Source organism: Myxocyprinus asiaticus, chromosome 36 (genome assembly GCF_019703515.2).
Source record: "Myxocyprinus asiaticus isolate MX2 ecotype Aquarium Trade chromosome 36, UBuf_Myxa_2, whole genome shotgun sequence".
Taxonomy (NCBI): domain Eukaryota; kingdom Metazoa; phylum Chordata; class Actinopteri; order Cypriniformes; family Catostomidae; genus Myxocyprinus; species Myxocyprinus asiaticus.
The window spans coordinates 36562153-36583911 of NC_059379.1; the positions used below are offsets into that span (position 1 = coordinate 36562153).

The 21759-nt window shown below is 37.2% G+C and overlaps 1 protein-coding gene across 2 annotated transcripts; it reads left to right on the plus strand.

Moving 5' to 3' along the window:
- The first annotated feature begins 1465 nt into the window (after positions 1–1465).
- Positions 1466–19572, plus strand: ndc80 (NDC80 kinetochore complex component). 2 transcript variants are annotated; one of them, XM_051674476.1, is made up of 17 exons: positions 1466–1651; positions 2435–2543; positions 3388–3468; positions 3656–3782; positions 4867–5039; positions 7290–7392; positions 8342–8431; positions 8528–8621; positions 8784–8884; positions 12825–12969; positions 13074–13279; positions 13598–13744; positions 13904–13993; positions 17086–17178; positions 17296–17426; positions 17517–17619; positions 19146–19572. In XM_051674476.1, the coding sequence occupies exons 2-17, from the start codon at positions 2455–2457 to the stop codon at positions 19290–19292; spliced, it is 1920 nt and encodes a 639-aa protein (XP_051530436.1). In that variant the 5' UTR covers positions 1466–1651; positions 2435–2454; the 3' UTR covers positions 19293–19572. The 2 variants fall into 2 exon arrangements, with proteins under 2 accessions (XP_051530436.1, XP_051530437.1); XM_051674477.1 differs by having other exon boundaries at positions 2449–2543.
- Positions 19573–21759: the final 2187 nt, after the last annotated feature.

Genomic DNA, 21759 nt, shown 5'->3' on the forward strand with positions numbered 1-21759 from the left:
TTAAAAACTTAGTTACGGTGAAAATAGCAGACCGTAACATCAAACGACACAGGCCAGTGATATTAGCTAAAAAAAAATAAAATAAAAAAAAAAGAAGCTTTTAACATTAAGTGAAATTATTCTTGGTTAGATATGAGACAAACATTCAATCACAGTGACATTTTTTGCTGATCGCGTCCGCTTGTTTTTAAGTTAGCGGGCATTATGATGCATGTAAACTGCGCATGCTCATTGATCCCGTGAATAAGCCACACCCCACGTGATGTTGTCATACTCGAAACTCCGCCCCATGTCAAAATAGTGCCACATAGTGAAGCGCAAACGGAAAGAGGTACTGCGAACATTAAAAGGAGCATCGCAAAGAAAAAATACTTTCCGCAAAGTGAAACTAAAAGAAACATTTTGTAAAAAAAATTATACCAAAAGTCTGTTGCAGATTAAAAAAAAGGATCTCAATTCTTGGGTTTCCTATACAACATTGTTTTTTTTTGCAATTAAACACAGCTTTGTCTTTTGCAATATTTTTTTTGTTTGTTTTTCCAGACATTATAGACCTCCTTAGTAGATTCATATGAAAAATTATGATTTTTGAATGTCTGTTCGGGAGACGCTCATTTCACAAAACAGTCATGCTGCAGTTAAAATTAGACTTGCTTGAGCATTAAATGTCGTTTCAAGTTCTGGCTTTCGTGCGTGGATGTGTTTTTAAAATGTCAGTTGGCATTACTAGTTAGCTGCGACATAATGTATGATGCCCAAAGGCATAAGGTGTCTTATTCGCTGTGAAACTGTGTTTTCTTAATGGCATGAATCACACTGAAGGCCTAGACTTTTAATGCACAGCCTGCCACTGGAATTGAGGGTATGCTGAGTGACTCCAGTCAGGTCTCCTAAGCAACCAAATTGGCCCGGTTGCTAGGGAGGGTAGAGTCACATGGGGTAACTTCCTCGTGGTCGCTATAATGTGATTTGTTCTCGGTGGGGCGCATGGTTAATTGAGCGTGGTTGCCGCGGTGGATGGCGTGAAATTGGGAGAAAAAGGGGGGAAAATCCCCCCCAAAAAAGGCATCATATTGTCTCCATCTTCTTATATATATATATATATATATAAACCTGTGCTGCACATGAAAGGCGAACACAATGTAATTTCTGAGACAGCCCAAACATTACAAAATGCAGTAGTCTGTTCCTCAATGTTCAGCAGTCATTTCTTTTTACACACAAACAAGTTTTTCAAGGATCCTCTGCAGCCTCCACAATGATCGCAAAAAAGTAATGTGGCAGTACCATGATAGAAAGACTTTGTCGAGGAAGATAAACAACTAAATAAAAGATTTGCTTGCACTTTTATATAACACAAATAAAAAATAACGAGGCGAGAGAAATTTCTCTTGAGATTCGTCGCAGTTCTCAATCTCACCAGCAAGTGGCGCCCTTCAGCCCAAACGAACGGCAGTGACGTCATCAGAGTGATCCGTTGAACAGCGTTGGCGGAAAATTTTTGAAATTCAACCGAAGGATCGACGAACAGCTACAGAAATAAACTAAACATAGTCGGGTAAATCTACCCCAGTATACCTGTTTTATCTGTATGCTGAGACAGAAATCTGGAGGATAGTTCATATAAATCAAGAAGATCGTACTATCTGAGGTATTGTGCTCGACTACAATTTTGATTTATTTTCTAACATTTTAATTAGTCCATTTGCTATCTATTTAACCTCATTTAATGTATTATTTTCAATAGAAATTATTTTTTTTGCATGCCTTTCTAGCAGTTGTTTGTGTTTAATAATGCTTTTCGTAGATTTATGTTTCACTTGAAAGGAAAACGTGAGCCACATATTAAGGGATAGTTCACACAAAACGGACGGTTTATTATGAACAAAGATTTTAGGATAACATTTACATGTATATATTAGGTAAAGTGTATATTTTCAGTCCTGTAACTCGTCACTTTTTCAGTATTTTTAATCACCTTTTTGTCTTCACTCTTCATTTAAAATGGCACGATTGACATTGCATTTTTAAATGATATTGTATAAACACTCCTGACCGACTTAACATTACATTATCCATTACATACTGCTGTTAGATACCTGAAAAAACTCAAGCACAAGTATTTGTTTTGTTACTTCTATTGGTTTTTTGTTCTTATTTTGTTATTTTATTTTTTTACTGACTGATTACTTGAGTAATAGCTTAAAAAAAATGAAGCAATGTTTACTTAGTTGTGTTATATAACAAGAAGTACAAAAAATGCTAAGTCAAAACATAGGACATGACCCATCATGAATATGAATATCAGTGGACTGTTTTACCCATTTCTGTTAGTCGGTAATAATACACATCCTCAGTTTCCAATATAAAGTACAACATGATGGATAGTAATGGCAATAACAGCATGTTTTTTTTTTCTGTCCAACATATGAAGGGTTTATTTTACAGGTCAAGATGAGTCGGAGACCCAGCAGCCGATATTCTGAGATGCCCATGCGTGTGACAGACAGCAGAATGAGTCTGATCAACGCCACCCCTCAGAAGTACAACACTTTTAATTATGTTATCATACTGGCATTTTTCTTCTCAGTACATATTAGGGCAGTTGTATTGGCCTGAACTTCCAAACTGATATGACTTTCTTTCATCCAACTAAGGAACACAAAAGGAGAAGTTAGGCTGAATGCTGGCCTCAATCATCATTCACTCATATTGCAAGTTTTTTTTCCCTACACAATGAAAGTGAATGGTGACTGAAGTTAATATTGTCCCTAACATCTTTTATGTTCCATGGAAGAAAGTCATACAGGTTTGGAACAATGTGACGGTGAGTAAATGATGACATAATTTTCATTATAGGGTGAATTACTGCTTTTATAAAGTTTTTTTAGAGTATATTTAAACTTTGGTCTTACATGCATTACATTGATTATGTTACTTGTTCATGTCTAGTAAGGGTTTGACTGATGAATTGTCCTGGGCTGTAAGCCTAAGCAGATCATAGAAACCATTGGCGCCAATGGTCTCTACAATCACTTTAAGTTTGCAATGCTTTTGGGAAATGCAGCCCTGGCCAATTAATCTGCCAATATATGGCCATATTGAGATTATCGCTATCGGATGATAACTTTGCCTGATTGGCTGTTTAACCGAAGTGGTCATTCCACCCAATGTCAGTTCCAAAATGTACTTTGCCTTGTCAATGGATAATGCACATTTTTGTGTTTTCAAAAATTCTTCAGTGAATTTTGAGTAAATATTGAGTAATAAAATGTGTCCGTCTACCACCCTGTTCTGTAGATAAAAGCATTGGCCATTAAAAATGGCATACATCAGTCAACATCTACTCATGTCTTACCTGACACATTTGCTTTAAATTCATTACAGTAAGGACAATGTTTTTGGGAAGCTGAACATACCTAAACCTCAGTCGAGTACATCTGAGCGGCGAACAAGCTTTTTTGGAAAGTGAGTCTTCATTTGTCAATAAGTTGTAAATGTTGTATTTTTAGTTTCTCTGAGTGTGCTCTTGGTTTTGTAACTCATCATTGTGCCTTGTAATCCCTGATCATGTTGTACAGTGTTATTGAACCCTTTGTAGTTGCTCATCATGTAACATAACAGTGTGCAACCCTCTCTGTACCTGTTTCCACAGAGGCATAGGGGCAGGCGGTCAGAGGAATAGCATGTTTGGGGCTTATGGGGGCTCAGAGAAGATGAAAGACCCCAGACCTCTACATGACAAAGCTTTTGTCCAACAGTGTATCAGGCAGCTTTATGACGTATGCATGGTTCTGATAAAATCAACACAATTACCATACATTGCTGTAAATCTTTTTTAAAAAAAAAATGCTCTTTGGGCTATCATAGAGATATTGTTAGATGTAGACAAGCCTACAAGGGTCAGACTCAGGAGGCCTTGTAGGGGCCGGTTCCACTTTTTGGTTTTCAATTCACAACGTACTATTTTAATGACTTTCGGTTCCATTAATGCCGATGTGGATGAAACAGCATACTAAAACACACATCACATACATATAGTCAGATTCCCGAACAAACTACTCTTATGAGCCTGTTCTAGTGAATCTAAAGCATACTGTGTGACCAGTGTTGTGCAGCTCCCAAAAAAATGATGTGCTGGCTCTTTTTAGTGAATCAGAAACACTTATAAATCAGTTGGTTGGAGCAGTGAATTTATCTTACTGATGCCCAAGTAATGACTTTTGTCATGTCCGACTGAAATTAGAACTGGTACTGTTAGTGGTAGACTGATATATCGGTGCCGATAGTTGCTTTTTGGAACTATCGTTATCGGCAAAAATCTATGGCGATAGTTGCCAACAGTTTTTTCAGCATTTTGGTATTTCAAAATAAAAGTGTCTGGTGTGTTTCGGGCTTGTTTATACTTAAAGTCCCGTGTTATGCAACAAATCATATTTTTTTTTTCTTCTGGTTATTTTGGGGATTTTGGTTAAACAATAAATTGCATCTGGGATTTTATTCATTTAGGACTCTTTGCCTGTGTCCGTCTTAGTAAGGAAATAATACGATTTTTTTGTTTCCCATCACCTTAGTTATCGGTATCAGCAAAATCCACTATCAGTTGACCTCTAATTTCTATGTTATGTAATGTTGTACTTGAGGCTTGTGAGATGATAGATAATATGATAGGTTGTTTATATAATAATGTGTAGTTAACAAAACACAAGTTTTGTTGTTATTAGAGGAATAATAAAAAAAGTGAAATGTTATCATATTTTTGTTTGTTAGAATTCAAATAGACATTGAAATTCCTTGGTTCAAAGTTGTGGGAAATTTTAATTAATTTAACCAAATTAGTAATTTTTTAAACCTCATTCTCTCTAGTTTCTTATGGAGCGGGGCATCCCGGGCAGCATCACAGTGAAGGCTCTCCAGTCACCATCCACTAAAGAGTTTTTAAAGATATACGAGTTCATCTACACTTTTCTGGAACCCTCCTTTCAGATGCCCACTGCCAAAGTTGAGGAGGAGATCCCAAGAATGCTGAAAGATCTGGGGTAAATCTAATAGTAAACAGCAAAGGGTGACGGTATATCATAATTTTTTTTAAACCACAATGCAGGCTGCATTTACACTGTCAACTAATTCAGATTTTTTCACCAGTATTTAGCACAGATCAAATTTTGTTGCATGGGTGTAAACAGCAAAAACACTTAAAAGTGCAATATGTAAAAAATGTTCATGTAATATTCACCATTATTTTGCCAATGTGTGAACAGCTTGTAACGCAGCTTAAAGGAATAGTTCACCCAAAAATGAAAATTTGCTGATAATTTACTCACCCTCAGGCCACCAAGATGTATCTGAGTTTCTTTCTTCATCAAAACAGAATTTAAGATTTTTAGGATTTTATTTCAGGCCTCCTCCTCTAAACAATGCAAGTGAATGTCCTCCATTTTTTGACGGTCCAAAATGCATATTTAGGGTGCATCAAAATAATCCACACGACTCCAGTCGACAAATAAAGTTCTGCTGAAAGCAAACGGTTGATTATTTTTAGAAACAAAACAATACTTATATACTTTTTAACTACAAATGTTCGTTTCCGTACATCTCTGTGACGTGCGCTCTTGAGAGGGATGACATAAGCTCGTTGGTAAGGTCACGCGTCACGTGGAGGAGGAGTCAGGAAGCGCTTCATTGTTTACATTGTTTTTTATTTGTTTTATTATTATTTGGAAATTATTTTTTATTTTATATTGTTTTGAAAATGTTTTGGTTTGTGAACGGCGCTTGGTCTGTGGTCTGTGCAAGTTTCTCTTGTAAACAAAGACGTGCTTGGAATTTTTGAGTCCGATACCGATTTTAGAGGGGGAAAATTCACTGATTACTGATATGGTGGCCGATATAGTAAATTTTTGAGCTGGATTGAAAACAGACCTTTTCTATGTGGATTTTTCACCGATTTTACACCAATATGACTATGCAAAGGTACTCAGAAGGCTGCTTTCTTAAATATTTTTATCAAAGAATATTTGACATTATTATTATACATTGTCAACAAATTCTAGAAATGAACACTGAGAAAATAAGGAATAAATAAAAATACAATAAATAGCTTAAAAACATCAGTACTGTATGTTTAGTATCAGTCAGTGGCTGACCATTTAAATAAAGAATAAATAAAAATATGCTAAATAAACATCAGTACTGTTTAGTGTAAGTCAATTGCTGACCATTTAAATAAAAATACAATAAATAGCTAAATAGACATCAGTACTGTATGTTTAGTATCAGTCAAATGCTGACCATTAAAATAAAGAAAGAAGGGTTTCTGAATCTTACATACTGCACCTTTAAGAGATCAGATTTGTATGGCATCCGACTTGAGCCATTTGAGATTTTGTGGTTTTAAATCTGATGTCTGGACATACACAAGTATAAACACTCCTATCTGATTATCCTCGTATTTCTGACATTAATATCCGCAGAAACAAAGTTTTTCTTTATATCTGTGCATGTATAACAATGTTATTCTCAAGGTGTGAGATGTCAAGCAGTGCGGAGACAAAAATTACAAATATAGAAAGAAATCAATACACAAACAAGTGAAAGCCCCGTTAATGTGGAGGACATAAATGATAATTTTTTAATTAAATTATATATATGAAATAAGCGAAATGCAGTGGAATAAAAGGCAAGAGCTAGCCTCTCCCATAATTCCAGAAGAGAATAGCGGTAAAAGAACGAGCATGTTTTAATTGATCTGTAACCACATGTACAGAAGGATTCTGAAAAGATGTGGGCTACACTTTATGTAGCATTAAAATGTCTTTTTTGGAATAAAGGCTTAACCTGAATAATTACCTCAATCGGTGATGTGGATATAAATGTGGTCAAAATTATGTGAGTCATTATTTGGTAGTGCTCAGGTTGACTATTGAACACATGCAATGGAATTCTTATGTCGGAGTCGTGGAGGGAGTTGCATTTTGAAGAATGAATTGTTGTATTGTGGTTTATCGATATTTCTAAGAGCAGTTGCAAGTAAAATAATGGCATGCTTGTTGCCGTTCTTGTTAAACACATTAGGACTGCAATAAATAGTGCTGATTGACAGCCTAGTAGTGCATCTTGGCAGATTATTAATGTAAACACAGTCGGCTATGTCTAAGTGAATGTAAACAGGCAGTACAAAATATCGGTTATGGTCAAATGATTGGATATGTGCATTCCAGCCTTACAGTGTAAATGCTGCCTACAGTATGTTTTTCCTAATCATAGAGATGATTGTGGTTCTGTTTCAGGTACCCGTTTGTGCTCTCTAAAAGCTCCATGTACTCCATTGGTGCCCCTCACACGTGGCCTCAGGCCCTCGGTGCTCTTATCTGGCTCATCGATACAGTCAAGGTGAATTTATTTCTAGAGTCATATGTTAATTAGGGCTATTTCTCCTATTTGTAGTTTGTTTATGTGAACTATATACTTATTAGAGGTTGACCGATAGTGGATTTTGCTGATACCGTTAACAAAGGAGGTGGAAAATGCCAATAATTGATTAATTGGCCTATATTTTTTCAAATAGAGTCTTTCCTTACTATGACAGGCACAGACATAGAGGCTACACGAGTCCAAAATTAATACAATCCCAGATGCATTTTAGTGTTGAACCGAAATCACAAAATAACCAGAAAAAAATTCACATTTGGTGCATAACTTGGGACTTTTAACTATGAAGAAGCCCAAAACACACCGGGGACTAAAATGATGGAGACTTGGCGCCGTAACAATGCTTTATATTTAAGTATTTACCAAATTAAGCTTTTTATTGCCTATATATTCGCCAGATGAAGGGTTTTGTATATATTATATGTATTTCATCAGATGAGGTTTAATGAGGAATAAGATTTGTTATTCATGAGATATGAAGTTGGAGACACTATGCATGTGCTGATGGGGCACGTTTTCATATAGTTTAATTTTTATTTGTATGCCCTCACTTCAATATTTGATTATCTAAACAAAGTATGCACTGAAGTGAGGATACAAATCTAAATGAATATTGTCAATGATGAAAGATGTATAACACAGCAACTTACCACTTGATTGCTAATCATGAATAATAAAAAAAAAACTATCTGCAGTAGATTTATGCCGATAACTGATAGTGTCAAAAAGCAACTATCAGCACCGATTAATCGGTAAAACCGATATTTCGGTCTACCTCAAATACCTGTGTTTACTTTGTGTCTGCTTATGTATACTTCTAGTCTTTCCATATAAAGCTGAGTCTGGAGAAAGTATTTTGAACTGGTGGTATGATGTACCGTTGCCTTACATGTTGTGTTTGTCTTTGCAGCTGTTCAGTGGTCTGAGGGACCAGGGCCTGCTGTTCTCTGACTTCTCAGATGAACTCTGTGATCTAGAGGAGGGGGCCGAGTACAACAAGGTACTGTTTGTATTGAGAATTTCAGCCCTTAGAGGCCATTTTATAGACATCACACTTTGCAATAGTTTTTGTGTGTTCTGTGTGTCATCTCTTTAGCTCCTCATAGAGTACTGCTCTGATACGTACAACAAGTTTATGCAGGGAGCAGATGCATATGATGATGAGGATGAAGAATATCTGAATAAACTGAGTAAGTCACAGTGCAGTGTGATGATGAAACACTCTTTGGACAGGAACAAGTTAATGGAAAAGATTGTAACACAGGGAAACTTTATAAAAATGTTGTAGGTTGCATTGGAGCATGTGTTCAGTGGTCTTCATCTGTGGGTCTGTGTGTGTGATTGCCTCTCAGAGAAGCTGTATAATGTGGATGAGGCGCTGTTACACTCCCAGCAGGAGAAACATGGGATGCTGATGGAGCATGTGGAAAGACTTGAGAGGGAAAACCAAACTGTGAGTGTATTCTTGTTTCACTTTCAATCAGTTTTTCTTTGTTGGATAAAATTCTCTGACATTTTACAAATGTGATTTGAGGTTATGTACATAAAAGAATATTTTTGTTATTGTTTCATGACAGTTTGTGATAATACTTAAGTCAGGCAATATGCAAAAAATATTTTTGTTTTTGTTTTTCAATACTGTAAGCTTTTTTCAATACTGATAGGATCAAAATTTTTCCCCAACAGTTATTCACAAAAGGGAAACATCTATAAAAAAACATTTGTCACCGCGTTCAGTACCTTGATTATTTTTAACTACATTTTTACTGTATTTACTTCTTGCTTTAAACATTCAAAAATGACTCCAGGACAGTGACTGCTTGTTCCTCTCATTTAAAAAAAATAACTTTCTTAAGCCATTTCAGAGCAAATTATGTAAATGGGTGTTTCTTCAAATTTGGGCACTTTTAGCACTGTGGACTTCAACAAAGTAAAGTCTTGATAATTTTTTCACTCTCAATATTTTTAATTGTTTTTAATTTGTGTAATAACATCAGTGTGTGTATGCATCAAAAAATGTCTTTTTTTTTATTTTTTATTTTTTTCATTAAATCATGAAGATTCCCACCCACCGTGTCATTTCCACTACATCTTAAATTCTGTGTGTTTCTCAAATTCTGTGTTTAATAGAATTCTGTGGTGGAAATGACATTTTTTATGTTTTTGAAATAAAATGGAAAATGAAGAAAAAAGGTTTGCACATCCAACCCAAGTTGGGCACAGGTGCAAGACACAATTCAATCAACAAAGAAAAAATGGTAAGTTTCCGCACACTGATTATTGCTCAGAATATTTTATTGGCTCACACTTGCAACGTTTTGACCATTAGGTCTTCATCAGGAAAAACCTTAGCAGAAACTCTCTGATGGGTTTTTATTTTTTCAGCCTAATGATGGCCCTGTTTTGTGAAAAGTGTCTCACTGTCCAAAAACGTATGGAGGGCACTGTAGTTTTTTTTTTCTTCGGGTTATTATGTGTTTTTGATTTGATTTTATATTGTGAAGCATTTTGTGTTAAACTGCTAAAAGGTGCTATACAAATGAAGTTATTATTATTTGTTACAGTGTTTTCAAGAACATGCATAAAGATTCAAAGTTTTTACTGAACGTTTTTAGTTTGCTGATTGGAGTGCGCACCTTATGTGCGACGCAGCTTTCGTCATCAGCACAGTCTGTGTGGACTGTCCGTGTGTGGCCTACATTTTCTCAACACGCAGACAGTCCACATCAGTGCACATCAACGGTGCCTGCCTTTCACTGTACGTTAGAGCTGTGTTCCAACTCGCAGGGTCTCTATGCAGTGTTCACTTCAAGAAAGTAAACAAAGCACGGGATATCTGTCAAAGTTCACTTTACTTGACAAAATACAATAATTTTGGAATACCCTGCAATGTCATCAAACACAGACAACGCTTGATTCGTGTAGATCACGGGTTTCAAGTAAGATGAAGCAATATACTTCTAATAAAAATAACCTTACATCCATATATATATATATATATATATATATTTATATAATACATCCACGTGTATTCTTATAAAAAAGAAAAAAAAATAGTTATATACAGTTAAATGACTGTTTCTATTTAATATAAAAAAAATAAATGCTATTTGTGTGTCTTTTTTTTTTTTTTTTTTTTTTTTTAAATTTGGAATGCCGAATTCCCAGTGCGCTCGAAGTCCTCATGGTGGCGTAATGACTCGCCTCAATCAGAGGACGAATCTCAGTTGCTTCAGTGTTGGAGACCGTCAATCCACGCATCTTATCACGTGGCTTGTTGCGCGCGTTACTGTGGAGATGTAGCGCGTGGAGGCTTCATGCTATTCTCCGCGGCATCCACGCACAACTCACCACGCGCCCCACCGAGAGCGAGAACCACATTATAGTGACCACAAAGAGGTTACCCCATGTGACTACAGTCCATAGCAATGGGGCCAATTTGGTTGCTTAGGAGACCTGGCTGGAGTCACTCAGCACACCCTTGATTCGAACTCGTGACTCCAGGGGTGGTAGTCAGCGTCAATACTCGCTGAGCTACCCAGGCCCCTTGTGTGTGTGTGTGTGTCTGTGTCTGTGTCTGTGTCTTAACCATTATATGACATTTTGTTGATGTTATGGATGTTATGGTCAACTCTAATGTGCTTTGCACTCATGCACAACTGCATAGAGAGCCTTAAAAGTATCCTAAAGAGTGTCACAAAGCAGTCATAGTGCACATGTGTTGAACGCATTAGTGCTATTTGTTTACGGTCAAAAGAGTATACTGTACTTTGAAAAGCAACGTGGTCAACCAGATCGGACCGTAAAAAAAGAAATGTACCCGGACCTTTTATACAGCATAACATCCACCAGACTTGAGAACTAGAGTCAGACATATTTAGGACCAAATAGGTTTGGCTTATTTGTGGCAGCATATAACCTGAAAAATAATACTGTTACATGCATTATAGATCAAGGATAACAATGTTCGATGCAACATAATGACTTGATGCAACCACACACACAAATAGATGGTATGTAAACCGTGGAATATGCATTATAGGTTTGCATATCATATACTGTAAAGTTTTTAATGCACAGATAATTACAAATAAAATGTCATTGCAGACAGATGAGCCCCATGTTTTAATCAAACAGGGTCACAAAACTTCTACAGTGTATATACTGTATATATATATATATATATATATATATATATATATATATATATATATATATATATACTAAAAAATATCTATAAGTAGTGTGTGTATAGGTACTTTTACATGTTATGTGGGAACTGCGATCTTCCTGTTTATTTTCAATGGGAGAGAGTTTGGGAACGCGCTTGTCAAGCACGTTCATGAGAATTCTACAGCATTATCATGCAGGACTACTTGCAACACACACACATCTTTTTACAGCTGCCATGTGTAGAGTTGATTTTAATCAACCAGCATTTAGCTTTTTAACTGATTGTTCCTTTCAGAACAGTCTGATATCGCTCCCTCTTCCCTACTATTACTATAAAGTGAATGAGTGAAGGAGTGAGTGATTTCGCTCACATCAAATGTCTGCCCACCGATCACATTTATTTAGGCTGTGTTCTATTCGTAGTTAAACTATTTTATGGAGGAATAATGCAATTTATTGAGCTATAAAAGCATTATAAACATGATATCGTAATCGGAGACAAAAGCAACAGTTAACTTACTCTGGTCAAATGGGCGCAAACAGTTATGAATGACACAGAAAGGGGAGTGAACCTGGCAGCATAAACTTTATTCATTTCAAAGTGCGCTTTATTCCCTTCAATCTCGCTTGCTCCACATCTGTTGCTATCTGAAGGCTTGTGTAATCTGAGATGGAATCTGTATGACAATCTGTATTTATATATTAATGATAATTGATTCTTACAGAACATTCTGTATTCAAAGTGTTAAAAGTTCCTTGTCAGATCAATGCATTTTGTTGCATCGACGTATTTTTACATGCCTTTTAAACCACACAATTTAATGATATTTTTTGGCATAATTTGACAATTACTGTTTGATTGGAAAAGTCAAATACTCTGCTCAAAAGTTATATTTACCTTCTGAAACATCACTTTTCTCATGTTTAATCTCAAGCCTGCTCTTTACTGACACTTGTCAACCTTTTGTCAATTTTTAACAAAGTAACCTTTTGAAAAGTACTAAAAATAAATGATGACGACCTGGTAAAAAGTTTCCAAGTCAATTTCACTTTTACCATAATATAGCAAAAAGAAAGCAGTGGAAATCAAAATAAAAAATCAACCTCTGGGACATTGAAAAAATACCCAAATATAAAAAATTTATATATAATTTTGTATTCTGCTGTTTTCACTGAGTTTTAATACTAATATTTGTGTTTGTTTGTGTGTGTGTTGACAGGATCGTTTAGCTGGTAAAAGAACAGAGAAGCTCAGATTGCAGGCTGATCTACAGAAGCTGCAGAATTATCGCTGCACTCTGGAGGCCCATAAAGCTGGACTGGAGAATAAAGCTGCAGGACTGGCTGAAGAGCTTGAGGCTGCTGGTGAGAGCAGAGAAAATAACATGCCACCATTCCTGCTTTGGCATGATAAATACAAAACAAGAGGTGAGATTAAATGAGGAAATATCCCTCTATTGCCTGTGCAGAGATGCAGTTAGAGGGCCTGAAGCAGGAGAGGACAAGATTGCAGCACATCCTGGAGAACCAGAAGTTCACTCCGGCTGACATAGAGCGTATTAACAGAGAAAGGAACGAGCTGCAGCAGATGGTTCAGAGTCTGAGCCAGAACCTGGAGGAGGCTGAGCAGCTGGTGTGGAACGAGGAGGTCAACCTGTCCAAAACCAAAGAGAAGGTCAGGATCACAGAGCACAACTGTTGACTATCAGCATTAAGTCTGGTCCACTTTGCAGCTTATTCTTGCCTTGAACCGCCCACTTAGACAGTAAGAGGCTGTTTGACCGACATTCAAAACAACCAACCACAGTTTGTTTTTTACACACCGTTTTGGAGCAGTTAAAGTGGATTAATTCAAATTGATGATGCCACAAAGGTGGTCTGTCTCAAAGGAATAAGTACAGATTATCTGTTGCTTCACATATAGGTTGTTGGCGTGTATGCTAGTTACGTTAAATATGTATTTATTTCCTTGGTATTCTTCATGTTGTTTCAGGCAGAGGTGAAGGTTGCTGAATACAATAAACTGGGTCGTAAGCTGAAGCTTATCCCTCAGTCAGCAGAGAACGCTTGCGGTCACGACTTTGAGATTAGAACAGACTACAATGCTATGACCATCACACAATACAAGACACAGATACAGGTACACTCACCTACTCAACAACCAGCCATTACAGCTTTTCATAAAGTTTTTCTCTTTATTTTTATTTATTTATATATATATATATATATATATATATATATATATATATATATGATTAAGGGATTTTTTTGCATTTGGCTTATGTCCTCATTCATGTAGAATCCTCTGAAGAACATGATGGTTGACGTGGAGGATGAATGCAGCAGACTCAGTAATGTCAAGTTGAGTTTGGAAGAGACTGTTGAACAGGTGCGTGAAGGTTATTCTACCTTTTTGTTCTGTTGCTCCACAGGCCTCACATCTGAAAACTAAGGCTGTCACACATTGTAAAATATTGAATGATGATTAATTGCATAATCGTTTTGTAGGTAATGCGTCCAAGAAAATTACAAAAATAAGCAAATTTGTAATTGTTGGGTTCAGCATTTTGTATGGTGACGCTCAGTGTTGGGTAAATTATTCAAAACATAAATCCACTACAAATGAATAATTACTTCTAACTTTGTAATTGGTTTACTTTGATAATTACTTAATTAGGTAATCACATTGCTAATTACTTTTAACTTTTCTTTTTAACTTTTTTTTTTTGCTCATTCAATTCAAAATAATGACTATATTTCCTCCATTGTCACATGCAAGTAATACACTCAGCACCACACGTTTCTCCCTTACAATGACTTGTTAGTGACTCTTCTGCTGTTACAGAAACGTAAACAGACATACAGTGCATTCAGAAATTATTCAGACCCCTTCATTATTCACATTTTGTTATGTTGCAGCCTTATGTTAAAATCTACACTCCATACCCCATGATGACAAAGCAAAAAAAAACTGATTTTTGATATCTTTGCAAATGTTTTAAAAAGAAAAAACTGAAATATCACATTGGCATAAGTATTCAGAACCTTTGCTATGACACTTGAAATTTAGCTCAGGTGCATCACATTTCTCTGGATCATCTTTGAGATGTTTCTATACTTTGATTGGAGTTCACCTATGGTAAATTCAATTGATTGGACATGATTTGAAAAGGCACACACCTGTCTATATAAGGTCTTACCGCTGAAAATGCATATCAGAGCAAAAACCAAGCCATGAGGTCAAAGGAACTGCCTTTCAGAGCTCAGAGGCTACAAAATAATTGTGGCTGCATTGAAGGTCTCGAGCACAGTGGCCTCCATAATTCTTAAATGGAAGAGGTTTGGAACAACCAGGATTCTTTCTAGAGCTGGCCACCTGGCCAAACTGAGCAATCGGGGGAGAAGGGCCTTGGTAAGAGAGGTGACCAAGAATCCGATGGTCACTCTGGTTGAGCTGCAGAGATCATGTGTGGAGATGGGAGAAACTTGAAGAAGGACAACCATCACTGCAACACTCCACCGATCTGGGCTTTATGGCAGAGTGGCTAGATGGAAGCCTCTCTTCAGTGCAAGACGCATGAAAGCCCACTTGGAATTTGCAAAAAAGCGCATGAAGGACTCTCAGACTGTGAGAAACAGGATTCTTTGGTCTGATGAAACGAAGATTAAACTGTTTGGCCTCAATTCCAAGTGTCATGTCTGGAGGAAACCAGACACCGCTCATCACCTGCACAATACCATCCCAGTGGTGAAGCATGGTGGTGGTAGCATCATGCCGTGGGGTGTTTTTCACCGTCAGGGACTGGGGGATTGGTCAGGGTTGAAGGAATGTTAAATGCAGCAAAATACAGAAATATCCTTAATGAAAACCTGATTCAGAGTGCTCAGGATCTCAGACTGGGATGAAGGTTCACCTTCCAACAGGACTATGACCCTAAGCACACAGCCAAGACAACTTTGTAAAAGTCCTTGAGTGGCCCATACTTTAACCCAATTGAACATCTCTGGAAATGGCTGTCCACTGACAGCCCCCATCCAACCTGACAGAGCTTAAGAGGATCTGCAGAGAAGAATGTTGGAAAATCACCAAATCCAGGTTTGCAAAGCTTGTCGCATCATACCCAAAAAGAGTTAAGGGTCTGAATACTTATGTCAATGTGATATTTTAGATTTTTCTTTTTAATACATTTGTAAAGTTATGAAAAATCTGGTTTTTGTTTTGTCATTATGGGGTATGGAGTGTAGAAAAAATAAATAAAATAATTTAAAGCATAAGGCTGCAACATAAAAAAAATGTGAAAAAAATGAAAGGGTCTGAATACTTTCTGAATGCACTGTACATATGAACATAATTCATGCTTTAAATATATTCTAAATAAATATTATTGTAGAAATATATATAACCCAAGTAATTCACTTGAAAGTAATTACCTTCATTGAAAGTCAGTATCTAATCTGATGGCAAGAATTTAAAATGCAATGCGTTACACTACTTTTTGACTAAAAAAGTCATTAGATTACAGTAATTACTTTTTAATCAGGTTACACCCAACACTGGTGACACTCAATGTGTGTGTGTGTGTATGTGTATATATATATATATATATATATATATATATATATATATATATATATAAAAATAACGTTTTAGACTCATCTTACTCGAAATTGGCTAAAACAGATTCTATATTTCTTAAATTGCTTCAAAACACATGGGAAATGCAAACACAAAACTCAGACCTGCAGAAATTCAATAAACAACTTTTTCTAAGAAACTTTATGTATGTAACTTGTGAAAAGGTGGCACTGGCCTGCAGATAGTCTTCTGCTGGTGTTCAAACTCCTATGAATGACAGTGTTTTGCTCGTGGGTAATATTTCACTTGTTTACAAATTAGTTGCCTATAAAGAGGGTCTTCCTCCATTATTTACTACAAAGTACATGCGTGAAAGAGAGAAACGCTTGCGCTCTGCAGCTCTGATCAGTTGTTAGAAATCACATGGAACAGAATGACACAAAATATTATATTAAATAAATCCATTACCAGCGTTAGAAAAACTTTTAATCGTATTGAATTAATCACATGCATTAACTTTGACAGCTTTGGTAAATCTTTTCTAACATGGTAAATATACAAATACAAATGTGGTGAAGTTGATCTGCTGACATCTCAAATATAAATATACTATAATAAACTATGCATTCATGGGGTGAGTGAAAAATAGACTTTTGTTGTTTTTCTTTATATGTGCCGTCACACTGGGTAGCCCACAAATAGTAACATTTCATTGGTGCAAAATCTTGCTTCACAAAACAATATATTAAACATCATATGTTCTGATTAGCTGTGATTTTTGTCGTGCCACAGCATTTTTGCTTTCAGTGTGGACAGACAAACTGGTTAAGAGACACTGGGTCAGTGCCTACTAAGCTTGAAGTGCAACTGAGATGTTAGTATTTATTTAGTCCTTTTTGTTCTAGGTGAAATCCAACATCTCTGATAAGGAGAACGACATAAAACAGTTAAAGGAACAGATTCGCAAAGTTGACCAACAGCTGGAGCATGACATGCAGGTAACATTCAAAATTCATTCGATTTTCTTTTTTTTTTTTATAGACACTTTTTGTGGTGGATTGACACATTTGAAAATATCACTCACTGGGATTGAGCTAGTTATATGGTATGTGTAGGAAATGGTCCAAGAGGAGGAGAAGTGGGCAGCTGAAGTGGACTCTGCTGAAACTCACAAGAAGCGTCTGGAAAAGAAAGTGATGGAGGGATGTGAGAAAGCAGAAGAGGAACTCAAAGCTGCCCAACAACAGTGAGCATCTGTCTGCCCTTTATTTCCACTTCATTCTTCACAATGTATGTCACCTGTGCAGCTCACTTTATATCTCAACTTCTCCATCAGGTATCACGTTGTTGTGCAGGAGACCAATGAGGAGAACCGCATGGTATTCAAGAATCTGACAGATATCTTCACCTCTGCAGTCAACCACCTGTGTGCAGTTGAAGTACGAGATGGTTTTACCTACTCTTACGAGTTACACAGCCTTAAATTTGATCTGTACCATATGAGAATAGGAAAGGTGGAACATTTTGAACCTTGGAGGTTCAAATCCTTTTATTCTTAAAACGTTAAAAGTGAATTCACACTGCCCCAACAACCATGGTTGTTGGATTTTGTTGGATCAGTGTATTAAAGGAATATTCCGGGTAAAATACAAGTTAAGCTCGACAATCGACAGCATTTGTGGCATAATGTTGTTTGTTAAAAAAAAATTTTTTTGACTTGGTCCTCCTTTTCTTTAAAAAAATATAAAATAAAAGCAAAAATCTGGGTTACAATGAGGCACTTACAATGGAAGTGAATGAATGTTTTTTTTGTTTTTTTTCATTAAAGAAAAGGAGAGACCTGGGTATCTCAGCGAGTATTGATGCTGACTACCACCCCCGGAGTCGCGAGTTCGAATCCAGGGTGTGCTGAGTGACTCCAGCCAGGTCTCTTAAGCAACCAAATTGGCACGGTTGCTAGGGAGGGTAGTCACATTGGGTAACCTCCTCATGGTTGCGATTAGTGGTTCTCGCTCTCAATGGGACATGTGGTTAGTTGTGCATGGATCGCGGAGAGTAGCATGAGCCTCCACATGCTGTGAGTCTCCGCGGTGTCATGCACAGCGAGCCACGTGATAAGATGCGCGGATTGACGGTCTCAGAAGCGGAGGCAACTGAGACTTGTCCTCCGCCACCTGGATTGAGGTGAGTAACCGCGCCACCACGAGGACATACTAAAGTTGTGGGAATTGGGCATTCCAACATTGGGTGAAAAGGGGATAAAAAAAAAAAAAGGAGAGACGAATCGAAATGATTTATGCAATAAATGCTGTCAATTAAGCTTAACTTGTATTGAAAGCGAAATATTACTAACTCTGGTGTTTGTTGTGGAAGTGGGAAAATGACATTCCCAACATTCTGAATAGAACTGCCAACTTTAGAATGTTTGAAATTTTGGTGATTGTTTGGGGAAGTGGTGATTTAAAAGACCTCCATTTTGGTTGGGGGTGTCACACCTAACAACTGTTTTTGCCTAAATCTCATTCTGTTTAGTCAAAGGTCTGTCATGCTCACGGATAAAGAATGGAAGAGGGGGGACAGACTAAACGACTGACTCTGTTTTTCAGAATTTTTCTCTCTGATTCCTTGTCACGTGAAGTTCACGCAATAACAAAAGGAGCTGTACATAAACACTTAGGAATTAGGAAACAATTCATGGGAGTAACTTTACTCTGTGAAATTGTGTATTTGTCCCTTTCGGGGATGCTGTACAAAGTGGTACATTCATACGCAGCTTTAGTGAGAAAATAATCCATATTTGTGAAATGCAGACTGTTTTGCCTTGCTTATATTTGTTTGAAATGCCACCCAGTTCTTGCTCATGTTTTTAAAGTTTATTTCTATGCTTTGCAAGGTTATATGACCCACATGTTTGTGTCAAACTTGTAAACAGGGGTTAATTTTATGTTTTGTTTTTGTCTTGTAGAAACACTGCAGTGAGCAGCTGAAAAGGTTTGATAAGTTGAAGGAAGTCATACGTGAGGATGAGGCTGACGTGAAACAACTGATGGATCTAGTGGAAAACTTCATAAAGAAAGAACAGCTTTTAATGTCTGATGGCTCTGATTTGTAAATAGTTTTTCTGTTAGACATTTATACTGATGTCAAATTATGGAACTGTTTTGTAATGTTAAGAAAGAAAATTCAGTGGAGGCAGAATCATACTTTTGTGTATTTATCCTGTTTTTACATGTTTGTTTTCTAAAAAATTAAATATGTTTTGGAAAATTGTGGTTCCATTTGCTGTGTTTGTTTTTATGTAAGCAGTGTAAACAAACTCGCATGATTACTTTAGGTAATGTAGTTTTTAAAAATGCATTGTTAGTTTTACTTGCTCAGTCTGAATAAAATGTTCTTCATCTGAATTTATTGTCTTGACTAATTGTCTGACTGCAAAAATAACTAATTAAAAAAACTAGATGGGTAAAGTTTGTCAAGACAAATTTTGATGCTGGCTTGACAAAACCTTGTCTGAAAGTTTAAACTAGTTCCAAAAGAAACTAATTACAGTAAGACAGATAGACCCAATGATATGGTAAAGAAATATGGTAGTGGCCCTCAAAGCGACCGCGTGTCTCTACAACATTCTGCTGCTGAGATATATCAGTGACCACAAAGGTAATTTTATGCTGCCCTGTGTCAAAAGATCCAACCACTCTATGCTATTCTGGTGCTGAGATAAGTCGGTGGACTCTAGGGGCCCTCAGGGATCCCCAAGTGCCCCGTGTTGAATACAAATTGTCACATGTTTGAAGAGTCAATCTCCATATAAGATATTATGGTGCTGGGATATGGTAGGGGCCCCATGGTTCACACGAAGGGACTCCGTATGCTGTCGCATGCTAAAAGATTCAACACCATGTCTCTACAACATTATGGTGATGAGATATGTTGTTGCCATATGGCGTTGCTATGCGGTTGCTAGGGTGTTATTGGATGGATAAACTGACTAATAAATTGATAGATGGATTGAGTGAGACAGAGAGAATGATATACAGTTATATAGATAGATAGGACACTTAAAGGTTGCTTGCTAGCAAAAGAAGTCAAAAGAGCCAACCCCCATGCCTCAAATACAAGTTTGATGGAAGTAAAAGTCCCATTAATTTATTTCATAGGCAGAGGCGGTTCTAGAGGGGGGGCCCCCCGGACAGAAGCATTGGCCCCCCTCACTCACAGTCGCACTCTAGTCGAACAAAGCCTGCGTTTATACCATGCACTGCGTAATTTTAAATTAGTTATTTGAGGGTGAAGTCATGGTGTTTAACGTACTGTTCCAGCCACAGAAGTAATGACAGTAATGCAGATCTTTCAGCACTGTATTACTTCTTTGCTTTATTTAATGTGTCACAGAGGCCCTTCCACTTTTGCAGACTAGTAATCTAATCTGACTTCCTAAAAAACGCATTCTCTAATGCATTTGTCGTGGCCACACTGTCTTTGTGGAGTTTGTGTTGTGAAAAAAGTGTACTTCACAATCTCTGAGTGACAGGCTTCAAAGTTATCTATTTTTAATGATAGTAGTAACACAGGTAACTACTTCTCAGCTGGCATGGGCAGTTGTAAAAATAAAAAAATCACTTCCAAACCTCACCCATGATTAGTTTTAATCAATAATCAACGCTCTTCGACTAGCCGAGTTTTCCTAGGTCAAGAATTTCAGAGATGTGCTGGAACAGAAAAAATATCAGCAAACGAACACCTTGGCAGAACAAAAATGTCACTGCATTTCATCATCAATTTAGGTGCACAGAAAGAAGCCTGTTTGCTCAGTAAGTACAAATTATCCTTAAAGGTGCACTCGTGGGGTTCCGGTGGCGCCAAAGCTCTGCGCACTTTGCTAGTTTTATTACTATTTGTGTCAAACCGGTGAGATTCGATACACCCTGATTCTTAACTGTTCTATGAAGACAATATGTCAAAGAATTCAAAATCCTCAGGCTCTGGAGATATTAAAAGACACTTACATACTCAAGCTGATACCCTAGACAGGGCCGCAGACCAGGGACTCAGTTTGGACGGTGCGGCGGGAGAGATCCAGCGTCAACTGTCCAGCATGTAGGTGATGCTGAAGAAGGCTGTAGCGGACTTGGAGGATCTAGCTGTAATATGTAGATCGATTACAGCCATGGAGTCGAAATTCACTGAACTGGTTACAAGAATGGGGTACGTCGAGAAATGGATCGATTATCTGGAGTCATCGGAGAGGGAATTAGCTGCTAATCCGCTAGTGACCAAGGTGGATTTGCAATGCTTTGGGAAAAATCGGAGGATTTAGAGGATCGTAATCGACGAAACAACGTCCGAATTGTTGAAAAGCATGAGGCAGGCCGATTGAGCGAGCTCACAGAGTCCCAGCTCGGAAATCCGCTGAGGGAGACAGGCCCCGATAAATTCTAACCAAATTTCTGAGATATCCGATAAAGATCTTGTGTAATGCAAGGTGAGGAGTAAAGGAAAGCTTTCTTGGAAGAACCACAGCATTTTCTTGTTCCCAGACTTTGCGAATTCGACAAGAGAGAAATGTGATTGATTCAAGA